Here is a 14534-nt window from a genome sequence, read left to right as displayed (position 1 = left end):
GAGGAGGGAGGAGGGAGGAGGAGGGAGGAGGAGAGGAGAGGAGAGGAGGGAGGGGGAGGGAGGGGGAGGGAGGGAGGGGACGCAGCAGTTACACTCATTAGTCGCTTGTAACGTCTTAATACCACGACGGAGGGGACAACTTGTCTGGGGGGGTCTGACACCGGCTCGCCCGTCCTGTCGCCTCGCCGTCAGACACAGAGAAATAAATTACCGGCGCGGAGCTTCAGCATTATAGGTCACTCATTTATTCAGGAATAATTGCACCGGTGACCTTTGCAATTCAATTAAGGCCTAGATGTGTTTAAATGAGGCCGGTTGGCGGCGGGAGGAGGGAGGAGGGAGGACGAGGAGGGAAGGGGACGAAATGGGGTGCAGGACGAAAGCGACCCGTTCGCTCTGAAGAGACGAACATGTCGCGTGTTTTATTCCGTAGCTGCGAGTCGACGAGCGGTGAAGGTCAGAGGAGAATGATGTGGCGGTTCAGGAGATACGTCGACTGTGTCGGCTCCGGATCCAAACGCACTTTTAAAGAAACTTTTGCAAAAGTTATGGCACCGGATTAATAAACTGCACTGTGAAACTCACTTTGCCCCATATTGTCTTTTTAATATCTTTTACAGAACAATGAGTTTATTGCATGGAAACTCTCAACTACTTCAATTTTTTTTTTTTTTTTAATTTCAGCATAAAATTCCAATTTAGTTTTTTTTTTTCGCACGTGAAATTGTTCTCATTGGATGTTTTTTGGAGAGGGAAAATAATATTCTCAAATTCTGGCAGGAACATATCTGGTACTTTATGAAATGAAAATTGAAACAGTTTGTAAATTTGGCATGAAATTTATCAAATTTGTTATTTTTCTCTGGGGGGAAAAAAAACTGGCAGACTTTGAATGTTTGGCATGAGAGTTGACAAGCGTTGTGTTTTCTTTTGCATGAAAATCAATCAGATTTTTTATTATTTTTTTGGCATCTTATTGAGCAGAGTGTGTCGTGTTGGCATCAGACAAAAATCTTTCCAATTTGATGAATTTGTCAGGAAAATGATCACGTTTATGGGACGTTCACGCGACAGTAAACCGCAGCTTCAGTGCTAAACAATAAAAAAAGTTTAATTTTTAATGTTCAAACTCGCTCGAGCGGAAAAAAACACGACGCAAACAAACGGACACGATGTCAAACAGCTACAACGCACGAACAAGTCACGTGAGGAGACAGCGACACGCCAACGCTGAGCACAACCAGGAAGCAGATGGAGGAAATGGAGGAAATGGATGGATGGAATATCAGTGGCCGAGTTTGTCAAGTCGAACACAGAGAGATTATCTGTTCTTCTCCTTTCTCTTTATTTGTTCCATATTTTTCTGATTCCATCCTTCATTCAGTAAAAGTTTGAGTATAATGAAGAGAATAAAGTAAATTATTGATTTAAATCTCCATGAATTAATAGACAATGTCCAGAGAGTCGGACGACTGCGTGGATTTTTGAGTTTGTTTCCTTTTTAGTACAAATTCTGCAGCTTCTTGTGTTTTCATAGATTTTAATGTAGCTTTAGAATTTTTTAAAACTTTTTCTTCAAATTTGTCAAAAATTACACATTAAATTTGAGAAATAGTTTTAATTCAAAATCATATACAGGGTTGGGTTGTAACGGATTACATGACATCTGGATTAGGTAATCAAATCACAAAAACATGAGTAAGTATAATCAGACCAGATTATATCAGAAAAAAAATTGTTATTGGATTATATTCACATTGTCAAGGTCTCAAAGATTAATTACATTTTGATGATGTCTTAAAATATGGCAATTAAAAAAAGAATTACTGTTTACATTACTCAACAGTTTACACTCTCAGGTTGCCAGTTTTTATATGATTTATAGATAATGATAAAGCTCCTTTTTTATATTTGTAGAGAGTAAATTTGTGGAACTCAAGGTTTTTAGGTTGCGTCCATTTTTTGTATGAAGTGCAATATTTTCAATGTAATCCAAAAGTATTATGGATTAGATTTACATTATTTTTGTATACCAATGGTTTACATTGCAGATTACAAATATGGCCATGTAATTTGTCATCAGTAATCAGACCCAACCCTGATCATACGCAGTGGACGCCAGTGGAACTCTGCTGACGGGCGTGTTGCATCTCTCTGCGTCACCTCCCACTCGCAGGTGGGAGGTGACGTGTGTGTGTGTGTGTGTGTGTGTGTGTGTGTGTGTGTGTGTGTGTGGTCACAGGCGGAGGTGAGGGTGGAGGTGGAGTGGCTGATGGCAGCATGAATACTCACTGTTGACGCTACCTGCTAGTGCATTAATGTTGTTCAGGCCCACGGTGGCGCCTGCCAGGCCCTGCAGGGTGCCCAGAGAGGTCAGAGAGTTCATGGCGCCGGCGTTGGAACTGGCTGTGGAGCCCGCTGCTGCGGGAAGAGATGGGACGCAGGGGGGCCGGGGGGAGGGAGGGAGGGAGGAAAGGAAGGGAGGGGGTGAAGGAGACAAAGAAACAGACGAGTTATAGAAGCTCGGAACAAACTTCAACGAGGGTTTTTTTTATTAAATACAAATTTAAAACTCTCAGTTCGTCCTTCTTAATAATTTATAGAGAGGGAAAGTGCAACATGTGGAAATTCAACCTCAGCAAATGATCAGAATCTGGAATTTTTATTTCATGACGACTGAAACCGCTGCAGAGAAAACTGGAGGCCGCGGCACGTTTCACCTCCACCGAGGTTTTTCAGTCCCTTGTTTGAAAGTTAGCGGGATATTCTATAAGGATATGATGGAAATTGGTGGAAAGTTGCCACCACTTATGTCAAGGAATTAAAATGAATAAAGTGCAACTGGACAGAAAGAAATACAAGCAAAAAGTTTGTTTGTGTGTTGTCATGGAATCAGGAGAGTCCACAACAATTTAATAAACAGATTTTCAAGAGTCTTTTTTATTTTGAAGGATCCAATGTAGACGATATTCTGACGTAATATTACATATCAAAAACCCCCCAAAAATTAATTTATACATAATGTAAAAAATAACTCTAAAAAGATTTACTTCAGGGTTTGATTACGTGTCAACAACATTTCCACTGAGGCCACAGATATGAAGTCTAAGTTGTAGCCTCGGCACAAGAGGTTTTCTGGTTTGTACGATTTGTGAGGTCACATTTCTTTGATGCATATTCCTCCGGAGCGATGAAGAGCTAAAGCTCCAAGTGTCGAGACGAGTGCGGGAGAAAAACTCACTTCACCACATGTTCGAACAGAAGGAAACTAGAAAAAAGAAGAACTCAAGGTCGACCAGTTTTCTCCACAGCGGCAAAGTGTCTCCGCTGATATTTGGAAATATTACAAGCAGCACATCTTAATTAAACCAACAAGTTGCAGCAGCTTGACCCCGTTTATGAAAAGAAAAAAAGAAACTCAACTACACTTTGAAAAGAGAGAGTTTGTTTGGATTCACAGAAGCAGGTGAATCGGAGGATTGCTGCGTTCAAGGTGATGCTGCTGCGATGGCGTTCAAATTAAAAAACAACACGAGCAATAAAAACATATGTACATTAGAGCGAAGAGCACAATGAGAAGAGATTCTCACAAACAACCTTTGGAAAATGTTTTCCTCGAGCATCAGTTGGACGTTCAAAACACACACGACAGTCGACGAGTCAATCCGTCACAGCCGACACACACACACGCACACACACACACACACACACACCGACGTGACACGTGTGTACATGAACCACGATGTCGGAGGTGGAGGGTGAGATGGCAGAAGTATGGTGCACAAAGCTCGCAGCAAAGAAAAAAAATTGAATATGTTCAGAAACGCTGTGATGTTGGAGGATTAAAGGGAAAAACAAAAAAAAGACATCTCCGGCCCTGTCTCCATGCAGAACTGTCTATATTTATCAAACTGCTGCTGCTGCTGCTGCTGTGACGCTGGCCCCCGTTTCATCGACACGTGCGGCGTCTGGAGTCGCTCGCTCACACCGAGCAGCTCGACCCGAGTGTGAACCGCTCCGGGTGGCGCTGACGCTCAGAGAGCGAGAGAAGAGAGGAGGTGATGGAGAGAACGAGGAGGAGACGTGAGACAAGAGCGAGAGCAGCGCAGGCGTTTAACGTGGAGGAGGACGGTGTGTGTGTGCGCGTGCGTGTGTGTGTGTGTGTGTGTGGTGCTCTTCATATTCATGCTCAGTCGGGAGTGTGCGCTCCAAAAAGAGACGGCAGAACAGATCGCCGGCTGCTGGAGCGAGGCCGAGCCGACATGAAGGGAGAGGATGATGGAGCAGAAACAGGGAGCTTGTCAAAGAGGAGGAGGGGAGGCAGCGAAAGACGAGGGCAACGAGGAGGAGGAGGAGGAGGAGTAGAAGAGAGGAGGAAGAAGAAGAAGAAGAAGAAGAAGAAGAAGAAAGTCGAGCTCAGACATCATCCTGGTGGTTGTTACACTTCCCCCCCGTCTCCCACAGCCACGGGCAGAGACACGACACCAACACACACAGACACACAAACCCAGTCAGACACAACAACAACAACAACAACAACAACAACAACAGTCCAGAAACATTCAAGCACAAAACACACACATGCGCACACATAGACAGTGCGTGTGTCACGGGATGGTCGTGGTCGTGAGGGAGTGAGGTGTTCACGGCGCATCGACAACACGGAAGCATGGTGACTCTTTCAAGATGGCGGACACGCACGCACACTCACACCTTGTGTGTGTGGGGGGGATGTGCCAGAGAAAAAGGGGTGGACAACAAATGAGGATGGTGATGTTGCGGCAAACTGGTTGATGGTTTTTTCGGTGATGGGCGGGCGGTGGTGAGGTGGACGGGGGACATCACGGTGGCGACAACACTGGTGATGGCGAGAGCGGAGAACGCAGGCAGGCGTTTGCCCCTCCCACCTCCCCCTCCCCTGGCGTCGGAACCCCTGAGAGGCTGCGGCGTTACCTGGGCTGGTCAACGCTCCCAGGGAGGCGGCGGTGGAGGACAGGGGGTTTGCGGTGGAGGGGCTGGCCGAGTTTTGGGCCGCCGCCGCTGCCGCCGCTAAAGTGGCCAGGTTCTGCAACTGCAGAGCGCTCATACCTGGAGAGAGGAGCCAGAGAGGGTGGTGTCAAACCTGGGGAGCGAGGGCCGAGGCGAGGGCCGGGGTCCCCTGGCTGCCGGGGGTCCGCAGGTGAGAGAGAGTAACAGTGGACTGTGTGTGTGTGTGTGTGTGTGTGTGGACACACTAAAGTGTTTTTAATTTCATGTTTCTATCGACTTCAGAAGCTGAAAATAAAGTTTTTTTTCCAAGCGTCTTAGTTCTTAAATTAAAAAAAAGATAAGAGCAAAATATTTCTGTTTGCATATGTATCACTGTATCAATTATGATACCAATATATCCGTCATAATCCGATATCGGCCTCTGGCATCAGTCAGGCTCTGGTCAAGATGTGGCGTGCTGTATGTCAGGGCGCTTAAGAATAGTGAATGGCTGCACGCCAACACCTGCGAGGCTACGACAGACTAGCTCAACCTTTCACCTGAGTGTGTGTGTGTGTGTGTGTGTGTGTGTGTGTGTGCGTCCGAGTCGGTCTTACCACAGAGAAGCTTGTTAGAGTAAAAGTTAACAAGGTGGACACACTGTCAATGTGAGGTATATGTGTCGTATATACAGTCTGGATGTATATACAGATCCATGGGAGTACACACACACTCACACTCACACACACATACAAATAGACAAACACACAAACAAAGACACCATGAAGAGGATCCATCTTGTTTGACGTCGTGGTGAAAGACTCAAGGTCGTTACATCCAAACAGAGATTTTCCTTCACGCCAGACGGCCGCAGCCAATCACAACACACGTCTGGTTTCATCACTCGTAAACTATAAAACAACAACAACTCAAGCGTTGACCCACGGTGACGTCAGCTGCTGTTGTGAAGCCTCGAGTTTCACATTTTGACCAGCGCCATGTTGGCGTTTTCGGCTTGAGCATATACAACGTGCACCCATTGGACAGTGCCAGCTGTCAATCACACTGTATCCACACTAGGGCGATTCATGGTCTACTCTTCCTCCTCCTCCTCCTCCTCCTCCTCCCCCCTCGACACCGATTCTTACACGCCATTTGTCAAAGGCTATCTCTCCCTCATTGAACATACACTTTCAAGACAGTCATGTGGAGAAAAGGAGACGGAGAGAGAGAGAGAGAGAGAGAGAGAGAGTCGTGGAGTATCCGGGCTGTGCAGATGGTGTGTGAGTGTGTGTGAGACACTGCGAGTACATATGTGTGCGAGGAGGCATGTGAGTACATGTGTGTGTGCGTGCGTGCGTGTGAGTACATGCGTGTGTGTATGCGTGTGTGTGTGTGTGTGTGTGTGTGCAGCCTGCATGGCAGCGCCCGGCCTGCAGCAGGCGGCCGTTGGCTGCGTCTAATTGAACGCTCATTGGTGTAATTGAAGCCTCTCGTCGTGTTAAAGACTGAGACCAGATGTCATTCAGCTGCCTCGCATCTCCTGCCAATCACCAACGCTCTCCCTCCGTCTCCCTCCGTCTCCCTCCATCTCCCTCCATCTCCCTCCTTCTCTCCCTCCTTCTCCCTCCTTCTCCCTCTCCGTCTCCCTCCATCTCCCTCCTTCTCTCCCTCCGTATCCCTCCTTCTCCCTCCTTCTCCCTCTCCGTCTCCCTCCATCTCCCTCCTTCTCCCTCTCCATCTCCCTCCATCTCCCTCCTTCTCTCCCTCCGTCTCCCTCTCCGTCAATAAGACGAGACTCGCCATCGCGCTCGGGTCCTTCATCATTCGACCGACCGACCGGCAGCTGACACCTCAGCCCGGAAGAGGAGGAAGAAAAGAAAAAGGGAGGACAGAACGTAAGGAAGGTGAAGATGGAGGAGGAGGAGATTGTGACTGAGTATCTGCAAAAGGAGAAGAGAGGGTGGAGAGAAAGAGGAGAAGAGAGAGAGAGAGAGAATCCACGATTCCCTGAAAGTCTTTAATAAGCTAAATTCAAATTTTGTATGTCTTGACGACAGGCTCAGATTAACACAGAGAAGTGGGTTAATACAAAATGCATCAGCTTCACCTCTTCATACACCTCCTCATGTCCTCTTTCTTTCTTTTACTCTTTAAATTAAACTGGAGTCTACGCTTGAGTTTCCTCTGAACCTGCGGACACTCGTGGAGGGAGGGAGAGAGAGAGATGAGCAGTAGATGGCGCCAACGTTTCCCCAACGGGAGCGTCGCTCTTTCTCTTCTCCTCCTATCTGCGATTCATCCATCTCCCGACGAGAGCGCCGGCGTCACTGTTCCACGCCGAGGGCGAGCGACTCTCTGTCCGGCCTCATTAAAGAGATCAAGATAAATCTTAGCAACGGTTAATAAATCTTTCGGGGGTCGGCAAAAGATCTCGCTCTCTATACACAACCGCCACGCGAGTTCATCTGCTCTTTGTTCGTCTGCGGGATAACAGAAAATAAATAAAATAACAAGAGAGAGGTGCAACACAGAGCGGACTCATCACCGCGGACGGAGCGTTGGGACTCACCGGCCATCTGCTGGATCCCGCTGAAGGCGCCCAGGTTGTTGGAGGAGGTCGCCTGCTGCAGCAGCTGATGGCAGGAAAGAGAGCGGAGGAGGACGACAGAGAAGAAAAGAAAACAGCGTGAGGCGAGTGGAAACAGAGAAAGCTTCACACATGGTAATGAGCGGCTTTTAGATGCTCGATGAGCAAACGAGCGGCTAATATAGTTTGATCTGTCGTCGGAGCAAGGCGCCGTTTGTGTTCCAGCGTGATTCCTCCCGACAAGTTGAGCATGAAAAGCTATAATCTAACCCACTAATTAGATTCCCCAAAAACAAAAGTGGAATACTGACGCCGTCAGACAAACTTCATCCTTCAAACACTCGAATTAACGGCTAATTAACATCTTGTTTCCACTGTGTGTGTGTGTGTGTGTGTGTGTGTGAAGACACTTTTTTTTTTTTTAATCTCACTATTATTTTTAACCAAAAAGAAACAAATCAATGTGCAGTGAAGACGAACATCTGTGTTGGAGAGACAGGTGCTAATTGAACCGTCACAGTGGTTGGAGGTGTTTGTTCTACGTGAGTTTTGTGCTGTTTGATGTAGAAACTGGAGAGAAAGGAGGTCAAGGGTCAGAGAGAGAGAAGAGGACGAGGAGGACGAGGAGGACGAGGCGTCTGAAAACACAGAAACACAAGTCACTTCCCATTCAACCGGCTGCAAATTGGGGATGTGTGGACCCGCAGGCTTCAACAATTTTATCAGAACTATAACTTATATTGGAAATTTACTCTGAAAACAGACGTCACGCAAAAGTCTAGTGTCCGTTGTCGCTCTCCTTTGAAAATCTTTTTGCCAGGATTTAGCTTTGTGTACAAATCATTTTTTCATATATAAGCTTCTTAATGTTTTAATATATTAAAATTAACATCAATTTATAATATAAACTGAAAACTTCAGAAGAATTCCATATTTTTTCCGTCCCCTTATTCAGGAGTCTTTTTTTCCCCCGATACATAAACTGTGTTTCTAGAAAAATTGGTTGGATAAATATGACAAAATATTTTTTTTGTGACTCCAATGGCAATAATTACAGATCTTGACCTTGAGCTCCTCAAAAGTATTTTTCTAATGTTTACATGATTAGTCAAGCTTTAGAAACGGGATGAATAAGAACATAAATCAACACAATTAACGAAAAGTTACACAAGAGCTATAATTACCTCAGTTTTCACCCGTTTGTTTATTTTTTTTGTAGCAAAAAAATACAGATTTCCATTATATTATTATATTGTATATTATGGAGAGTGCCAAGAAAACAATTGGGAAAGGCGGGTAGATCCAGGATTTCTTTATCACTCTCTTTATCTCTTATTTCCTACGTGTTTCCTAAAGTTAAGGAGGCTGATACTGTATCAACGAGAGTGTGAGGTCTGGTGCTTGATTGAATTTAAGGACTGTTGGACCTCGGCGGAGGAACGAGCTCGACTGAGAGACATTCTAGTTCCGTCCTAAATGTTTGTTCCCATTGAGAATCTGATTAGTATCAATAAATAAAGTTGAAAACACTGGAGATGGACGGACTGGATTTCTTATATCACACTAAATACAATGTTTCTGTTCAGACACCTCATTCCCTCTCATCACACTCTCTAGAGGAGGACGGAGAGAGAGGGAACAGGACGACAGGAGGAACTAGAGAAGAGAGAAGACAGGAGGAGGGAGGAAAATCTTTTTGGGACGTTTGGAGTTGAATGTTTTTGGCAGGGGCACTGACTGCGGCGGCGTTGGCCATGGGGCTGCAGTAAGGGATGATGGAGGAGGAGGTGATGGTGGTGGGCGACGCGGCGGCTCTCCTTACAGCCAGATACTGCGGGGTGAGGCCGCCCAGGCCGGTCAGGCTCCCCCAGGTGGTCGCACTGTTGAGCTGCTGCATCTGCTGCGCCAGCTGCTGCTGCAGACGCCGCTGCTCCTTGTCCTTCTGCGTGTCGGCGAACTTCACCACGATGGGAGACGAGCAGCCCTGCTGGGGAGGAAGAGGAGAAGGAGGAAGGGGAGGAAGAGGACACCGAGGAGAGTCAGGGAACCGAGTTCGCTTGCGAAATAATGGCTGCTCATAATTAAACGATTGATTGAAAATGATTCATATTCTGTATCCTTACAATGAAGGCAAGCAATTTTCTATGATGATGATGACACACACACACACACACACACACACACACACACACACAAGGACTTACAGTGATTCCACAAAGACCAATCAACGCACATTTTGTATTTAAAAAATAATAATTAAAAATAATTCTCAATTAAAACCTCTCTCACCCACACCCCCACACACACACACACACACACATTGACACGACATACACACACAGGCGGAGTCACACAGGAAACTTGACTCTGACTCCGGCGGGGTTTTCGTCTTTCCCCCCACAAGGGCTCAGTTATCTCCGAGTCCAGATCGGTTTCACCAGAAACAGATTTCCTGTGTTCTCCAACTATTTCATCAGCTCATACGAAAAAAGACTTGATGTGTGTGTGTGTGTGTGTGTGTGTGTGTGTGTGTGTGTGTGTGTGTGTGTGAGAAAGAGAGAGGAAAATAGATAGAGTGAATAGATGGGCCAAAAAAAGAGAGGTTGAGAGGGCAAGAGGACGATTAGGAGATCTGGACAATTAGAAGTGTGTGTGTGTGTGTGTGTGTGTGTGTGTGTGTGTTTGTGTGTGTCAACTATAAAATAAAGGAGGAAAATAATAAAAGTCCCACAATGCCTCTGATTAAAGTTGCTAAGCGATAATCCATCACACTACAACGTTGCTCACACGCGCTACAATCAAAGTCTAACTGCCGGCAAATCTGTACGAAACAAAAGGCGAATCCGCCACATGAGGATAAAACAAAGAAAACCTTTTGATTGAAAGGTTTAGTTTGAGACGCGAGCCCCTCGGCATTGGGGAGAGGAGGGATTCACTCGTTCTACAGGTAGAGAGCGGCGGAGTCGGAGCGCAGAGACGAGACGACTGTCGGGGATGAGATGTAAACGTGAACAATTTGTAATGTTTGTGTTGGTGCATGTGAGAGAGTGTGGATCAGAAATCATCAAAACACTTTCATGCACTTAACTTGGATCCAAACTATTTGTTTAAGTTGAAATAAGGTTTTATGATCGAGGCTCATTTTGGTTGTTTCCCTATCAGCAGCGAAATTTATATCCATTGAAATCAAACGCGCAAGATGGCGGCGTCCATATCCAGAAGAGTTTGACTTTTTTGTATAATCAGAAGTGGAGACACGTCGAACGATCCATCTCCCAAAAAAATTGAGAGAAGAATAAAGAAGTAACTGCATCCAGGACATTTCTTTTTCATTTTGCACGATCAAAACTAATATTTCGACGGTGATGAAGCACAAGATGTTCTCACACCTACACTGTCTGGTATCTATTCGTATCCAGACACATTTACCTTCACAGGCAAAAAATTAATAAATGTGTACACGTCTGTGTAGCCTCACGTATTCTGATAAGAGTTGAATATTACAAGGTGAATGAAGGGAGAGAAAACAACCTTGAGCTAAATAAGGAACGACTGCTAATTCAGTAAAAGTCTGATTTTTAAAGCAAAGTTGTGGTCAAAGAGGGAAAGTACCTCAACAAAGGGAAAGTCTGGGTCCCAGAAAAATAAAGAGAGGAGAAACAAACCAAGGAAAAACACCTTCTTTCAAAAGAAAGGTGAGCTAGCTGTTAGCAAACTCCTACAACGGATCACAACAGCTGCTACTGCTACCTAGCTAGCTAACTGTAACTTTTACTACCTGAATACAGTAGGAGTTAGCTTGCTAGCTACTATATGAACGCACCCTAACGTATTCAGCATCATAGCTACAATGTCATATAGGAAAAACAAACCCAGGAAAAACACCTGTTTATTAATTTCTTTCAAGAGAAAGGTGAGCTAGCTGTCAGCAAATTCCCACAACGACCGCTAGCTAGCGGCTACCTAGCTGAGATCGACACAGCTGCTAATGCTGGCTAGCTAGCTAACTTTTATTACCTGAATACAGTAGGAGTTAGCTTGCTAGCTACTATATGAACACACTGTAACGTAATCAGCATCATAGCTACAATGTCATATAGGAAAAACAAACCAAGGGAAAACACCTGTTTATTAATTTATTTTAAAAGAAAGGTGAGCTAGCTGTCAGCAAATTCCCACAACGACCGCTAGCTAGCGGCTACCTAGCTGAGATCGCCACAGCTGCTACTGCTAGTTAGCTAGCTAACTTTATTGCCTACAGTAAATACAGTAGGAGTTAGCCTGCTTGCTACTAATAGAACACACACAGTATCGTGAATTTATCGGCATCATAGCTGCAATGTCATATGACATGATATAATAAATGTATTGTTATTATTATTATATTAACATTAGGCTACCTAGCAAAGCTTTCTCATGCCCTCAACCTTGGGGCCTAAGAATTTGTTGCGACACCCCTGTGTTACCTCTGTGTGTGTGTGTGTGTGTGTTTTCATGTGTGACCTGTCGACTCCGAGGCTCGACTGGACTTTATCAGCCGTCTGACGGCGTCTCTCCACCCGTCACCTTCCCTCTTTATTCTGACCGCTGACAGATGAAGGAGAGGAGACGACGACAGAATTGCATTTTGGGGACGTCGGCGGGGGGGTGGAGGTGTCAGTCTGGGGGCCTCGCCACTGCAGTCGATTCCCCCGGAGACAGGAGCTCCCCCCCGCCTCCATCCCGCTCTGCTAAATATCTCATTACTCCGGCTGACACCCGGCGAGCCGGGGGAAATTCAGCCCAGAATGAGAGTCCTGCCCTGGGAGAAGGGGCCGAGGTGCTGCCCCCCCCCCCTCTCTGTAACTTTAAAGCAGCACATTGAACTTTTTTTTCTCTCTCTCAGAACCGCGTTTTTTAATAATTCATCGCAGATTAGTGACAGGTTGTACTTTTCATAATATCACACAGTGTGTGGCCGCAGATGATGAAACATCACTGACCAAACGTGTTTACTCAAGTTGTTAAGTTTCCACATAAATCAAAAAGAATCAAATATATCTATATTCTGTAATTACATATCTACGGTGGTCGTTCCTGTGCTGGATTAAAACTTTCATCAGAGCAAGGGGCTCACCGCAAACGACGCAGATCTAGAAATAATTTATTTTCTGGACGTCTTACTGTCGCTGCTTCACATTCGAAGCTTCCAACTCGCGAAACACAGGGCGGCTTTTATTGTGAAAGAGTCACAGGAATCGCTTGACGGTCCTAAAAAAACTACTCGGAATGAGTGTACGATTGTACTTAGCATCTGGAAAACAGATTTAATCCGACTAACATGATACATTTATACGTACTTTAACATCAACCTGATCCAGGACTGAAATCACAAGGCCTCCAACTTCTTCTAACTTTAAGTGGCAAGAGACGAAAGAAGTTGAGCCGCATCTCCTATGTTTAAGAAAAACCTATTAAAAACACATTTGATTACAATTAAAAATGAAACTATTACGCAAAAATTGAGCGATCTTCTGAGACTCTCTCCGCCTCAGAGGCCTTTTGTTCACTCGTCGGTTTCAAACACCCGAGGAGCCGCCGCTGATGTTTATAGGTATTTGCTGCTGATGGGCGATTGTGTCAAAAAAAAAAAAAAAAACCCTGCTGCTGTTCAATTATACCTCATGTTGTGTAAAGGTGAATCTGTAACCCGACGGTTTTCGTCTTGAACTGGCCCCTTTGAGCACGAACAGCAGGGGGCGCCGTGACGACTCCACTTCGCGAGTCTCCTGCACGTTGTTAACGCCTAAAGAATACAGCGAGCTTAATAATAACAGGCGATAGTGTCATCCAGAGGCAGGAGCACTAATGTGGAGTCGTAAAAGGAGAGAAAGAAGCTGCTACTGTTTTGTCTTAAATAGTCTCTGGTTTCATATATTTTAATAATAACACGCCATTAACTCGGTGTTTGGCGCCGCAGCGTGGATTTATTTTTTGATTCTGCGTCGGGAGAGAACTCTGCCGAAGCCGCACAGCTTTTCACATCTTAGAGGAAATAAAGCGCTCCGAGGGAACGCGTCTCGTCAGGAGGTGTTTCCACGGGGAAAACTCTCCTCCGTGCCTCAGATGTTATTTTCGTCTGCAGAGATCCAGACAGAAGTGCAAAATTTTGTCGGGTTCACATCTTTACGGCACATTGACTGATGGATGTCGACGTTTTCATTGTGCAGCAGGTCGACTGTCCCTCGCAAAAACAAGACAACTAACTTGTGTTGGATTCTTTTTTAAAAACTCCTCCAAACAGCAGGAGGTCAGTCAGAGGTGGTGGAGATAAATATGATATTAAATGCAGCAGCAGCAACATTCATGATTCTTGTATTTACTTGAATGGTCAGCAACATTTTATACTGGTTGTAGATTCTTTTTTTTTGGAAAACGTTGCGTTTGGACAATTTAAGAAATCACAGATTCTTCTGTGAGACATATTAAACCCAGTATTTGCACCGGTGATTGACGGACGGGCCCGAGAAGCCTGACGCCATGACAACCTGTCGTCTCAAAATGACACTGCAGGACACGTGGCATAATCATCTACATCTGTACGGATGTAATTACAGCACACGCGCTTCGACCTCGTCTCGCCGACCACACGGGAAAGAAAGTTTAACTTTAGTCTGAGACACAAGTTACAGACTTAACCAGGAGTGCTCAGAATAATATTTGAATTTTAAATACGTTTGCTTCAGTAAGATCCGCACCGACTTATTTTAGATCAAAACATATGAAAAAAGAAAACTTATCGGCGACGATTCTCCCAAAAGGCCAAATATTGGACCTGATCGATCATCTGATCATCTGATGATTAATCAGTTCATCACTAGTATGTACTGTACTCATATATGTTACAAAACACAGTGAAATGAGATTGTATTAATAGTAGACGACTCTGACTCACTAACCATATGGGATCATTCAGCCTCACACGCGACATCATCGG

At 45.2% G+C, this 14534-nt stretch overlaps 1 protein-coding gene across 39 annotated transcripts in view; it reads right to left on the bottom strand.

Annotated features, from left to right (window-relative positions):
• celf2 (cugbp, Elav-like family member 2) overlaps positions 1–14534 on the bottom strand; it is a 164314-nt gene that overhangs the window by 11416 nt on the left and 138364 nt on the right. For 6 of the 39 annotated variants that reach the window (XM_035616994.2, XM_035617178.2, XM_035616975.2 and 3 more), the window contains 4 exons: positions 9381–9542; positions 7541–7604; positions 4954–5088; positions 2293–2421 (listed from right to left, as the gene is read on the bottom strand). In XM_035616994.2, coding sequence (XP_035472887.1) covers positions 2293–2421; positions 4954–5088; positions 7541–7604; positions 9381–9542 — 490 coding nt within the window. Of the gene's footprint in view, positions 1–2292; positions 2422–4953; positions 5089–7540; positions 7605–9296; positions 9546–14534 lie in introns of all 39 variants that reach the window. The other 33 variants (XM_035616901.2, XM_035616843.2, XM_035616920.2 and 30 more) reach the window with 26 other exon arrangements.

Source organism: Scophthalmus maximus, chromosome 12 (assembly GCF_022379125.1).
Source record: "Scophthalmus maximus strain ysfricsl-2021 chromosome 12, ASM2237912v1, whole genome shotgun sequence".
NCBI classification, from domain to species: domain Eukaryota; kingdom Metazoa; phylum Chordata; class Actinopteri; order Pleuronectiformes; family Scophthalmidae; genus Scophthalmus; species Scophthalmus maximus.
This window is presented reverse-complemented; position numbering and strand designations above follow the sequence as displayed.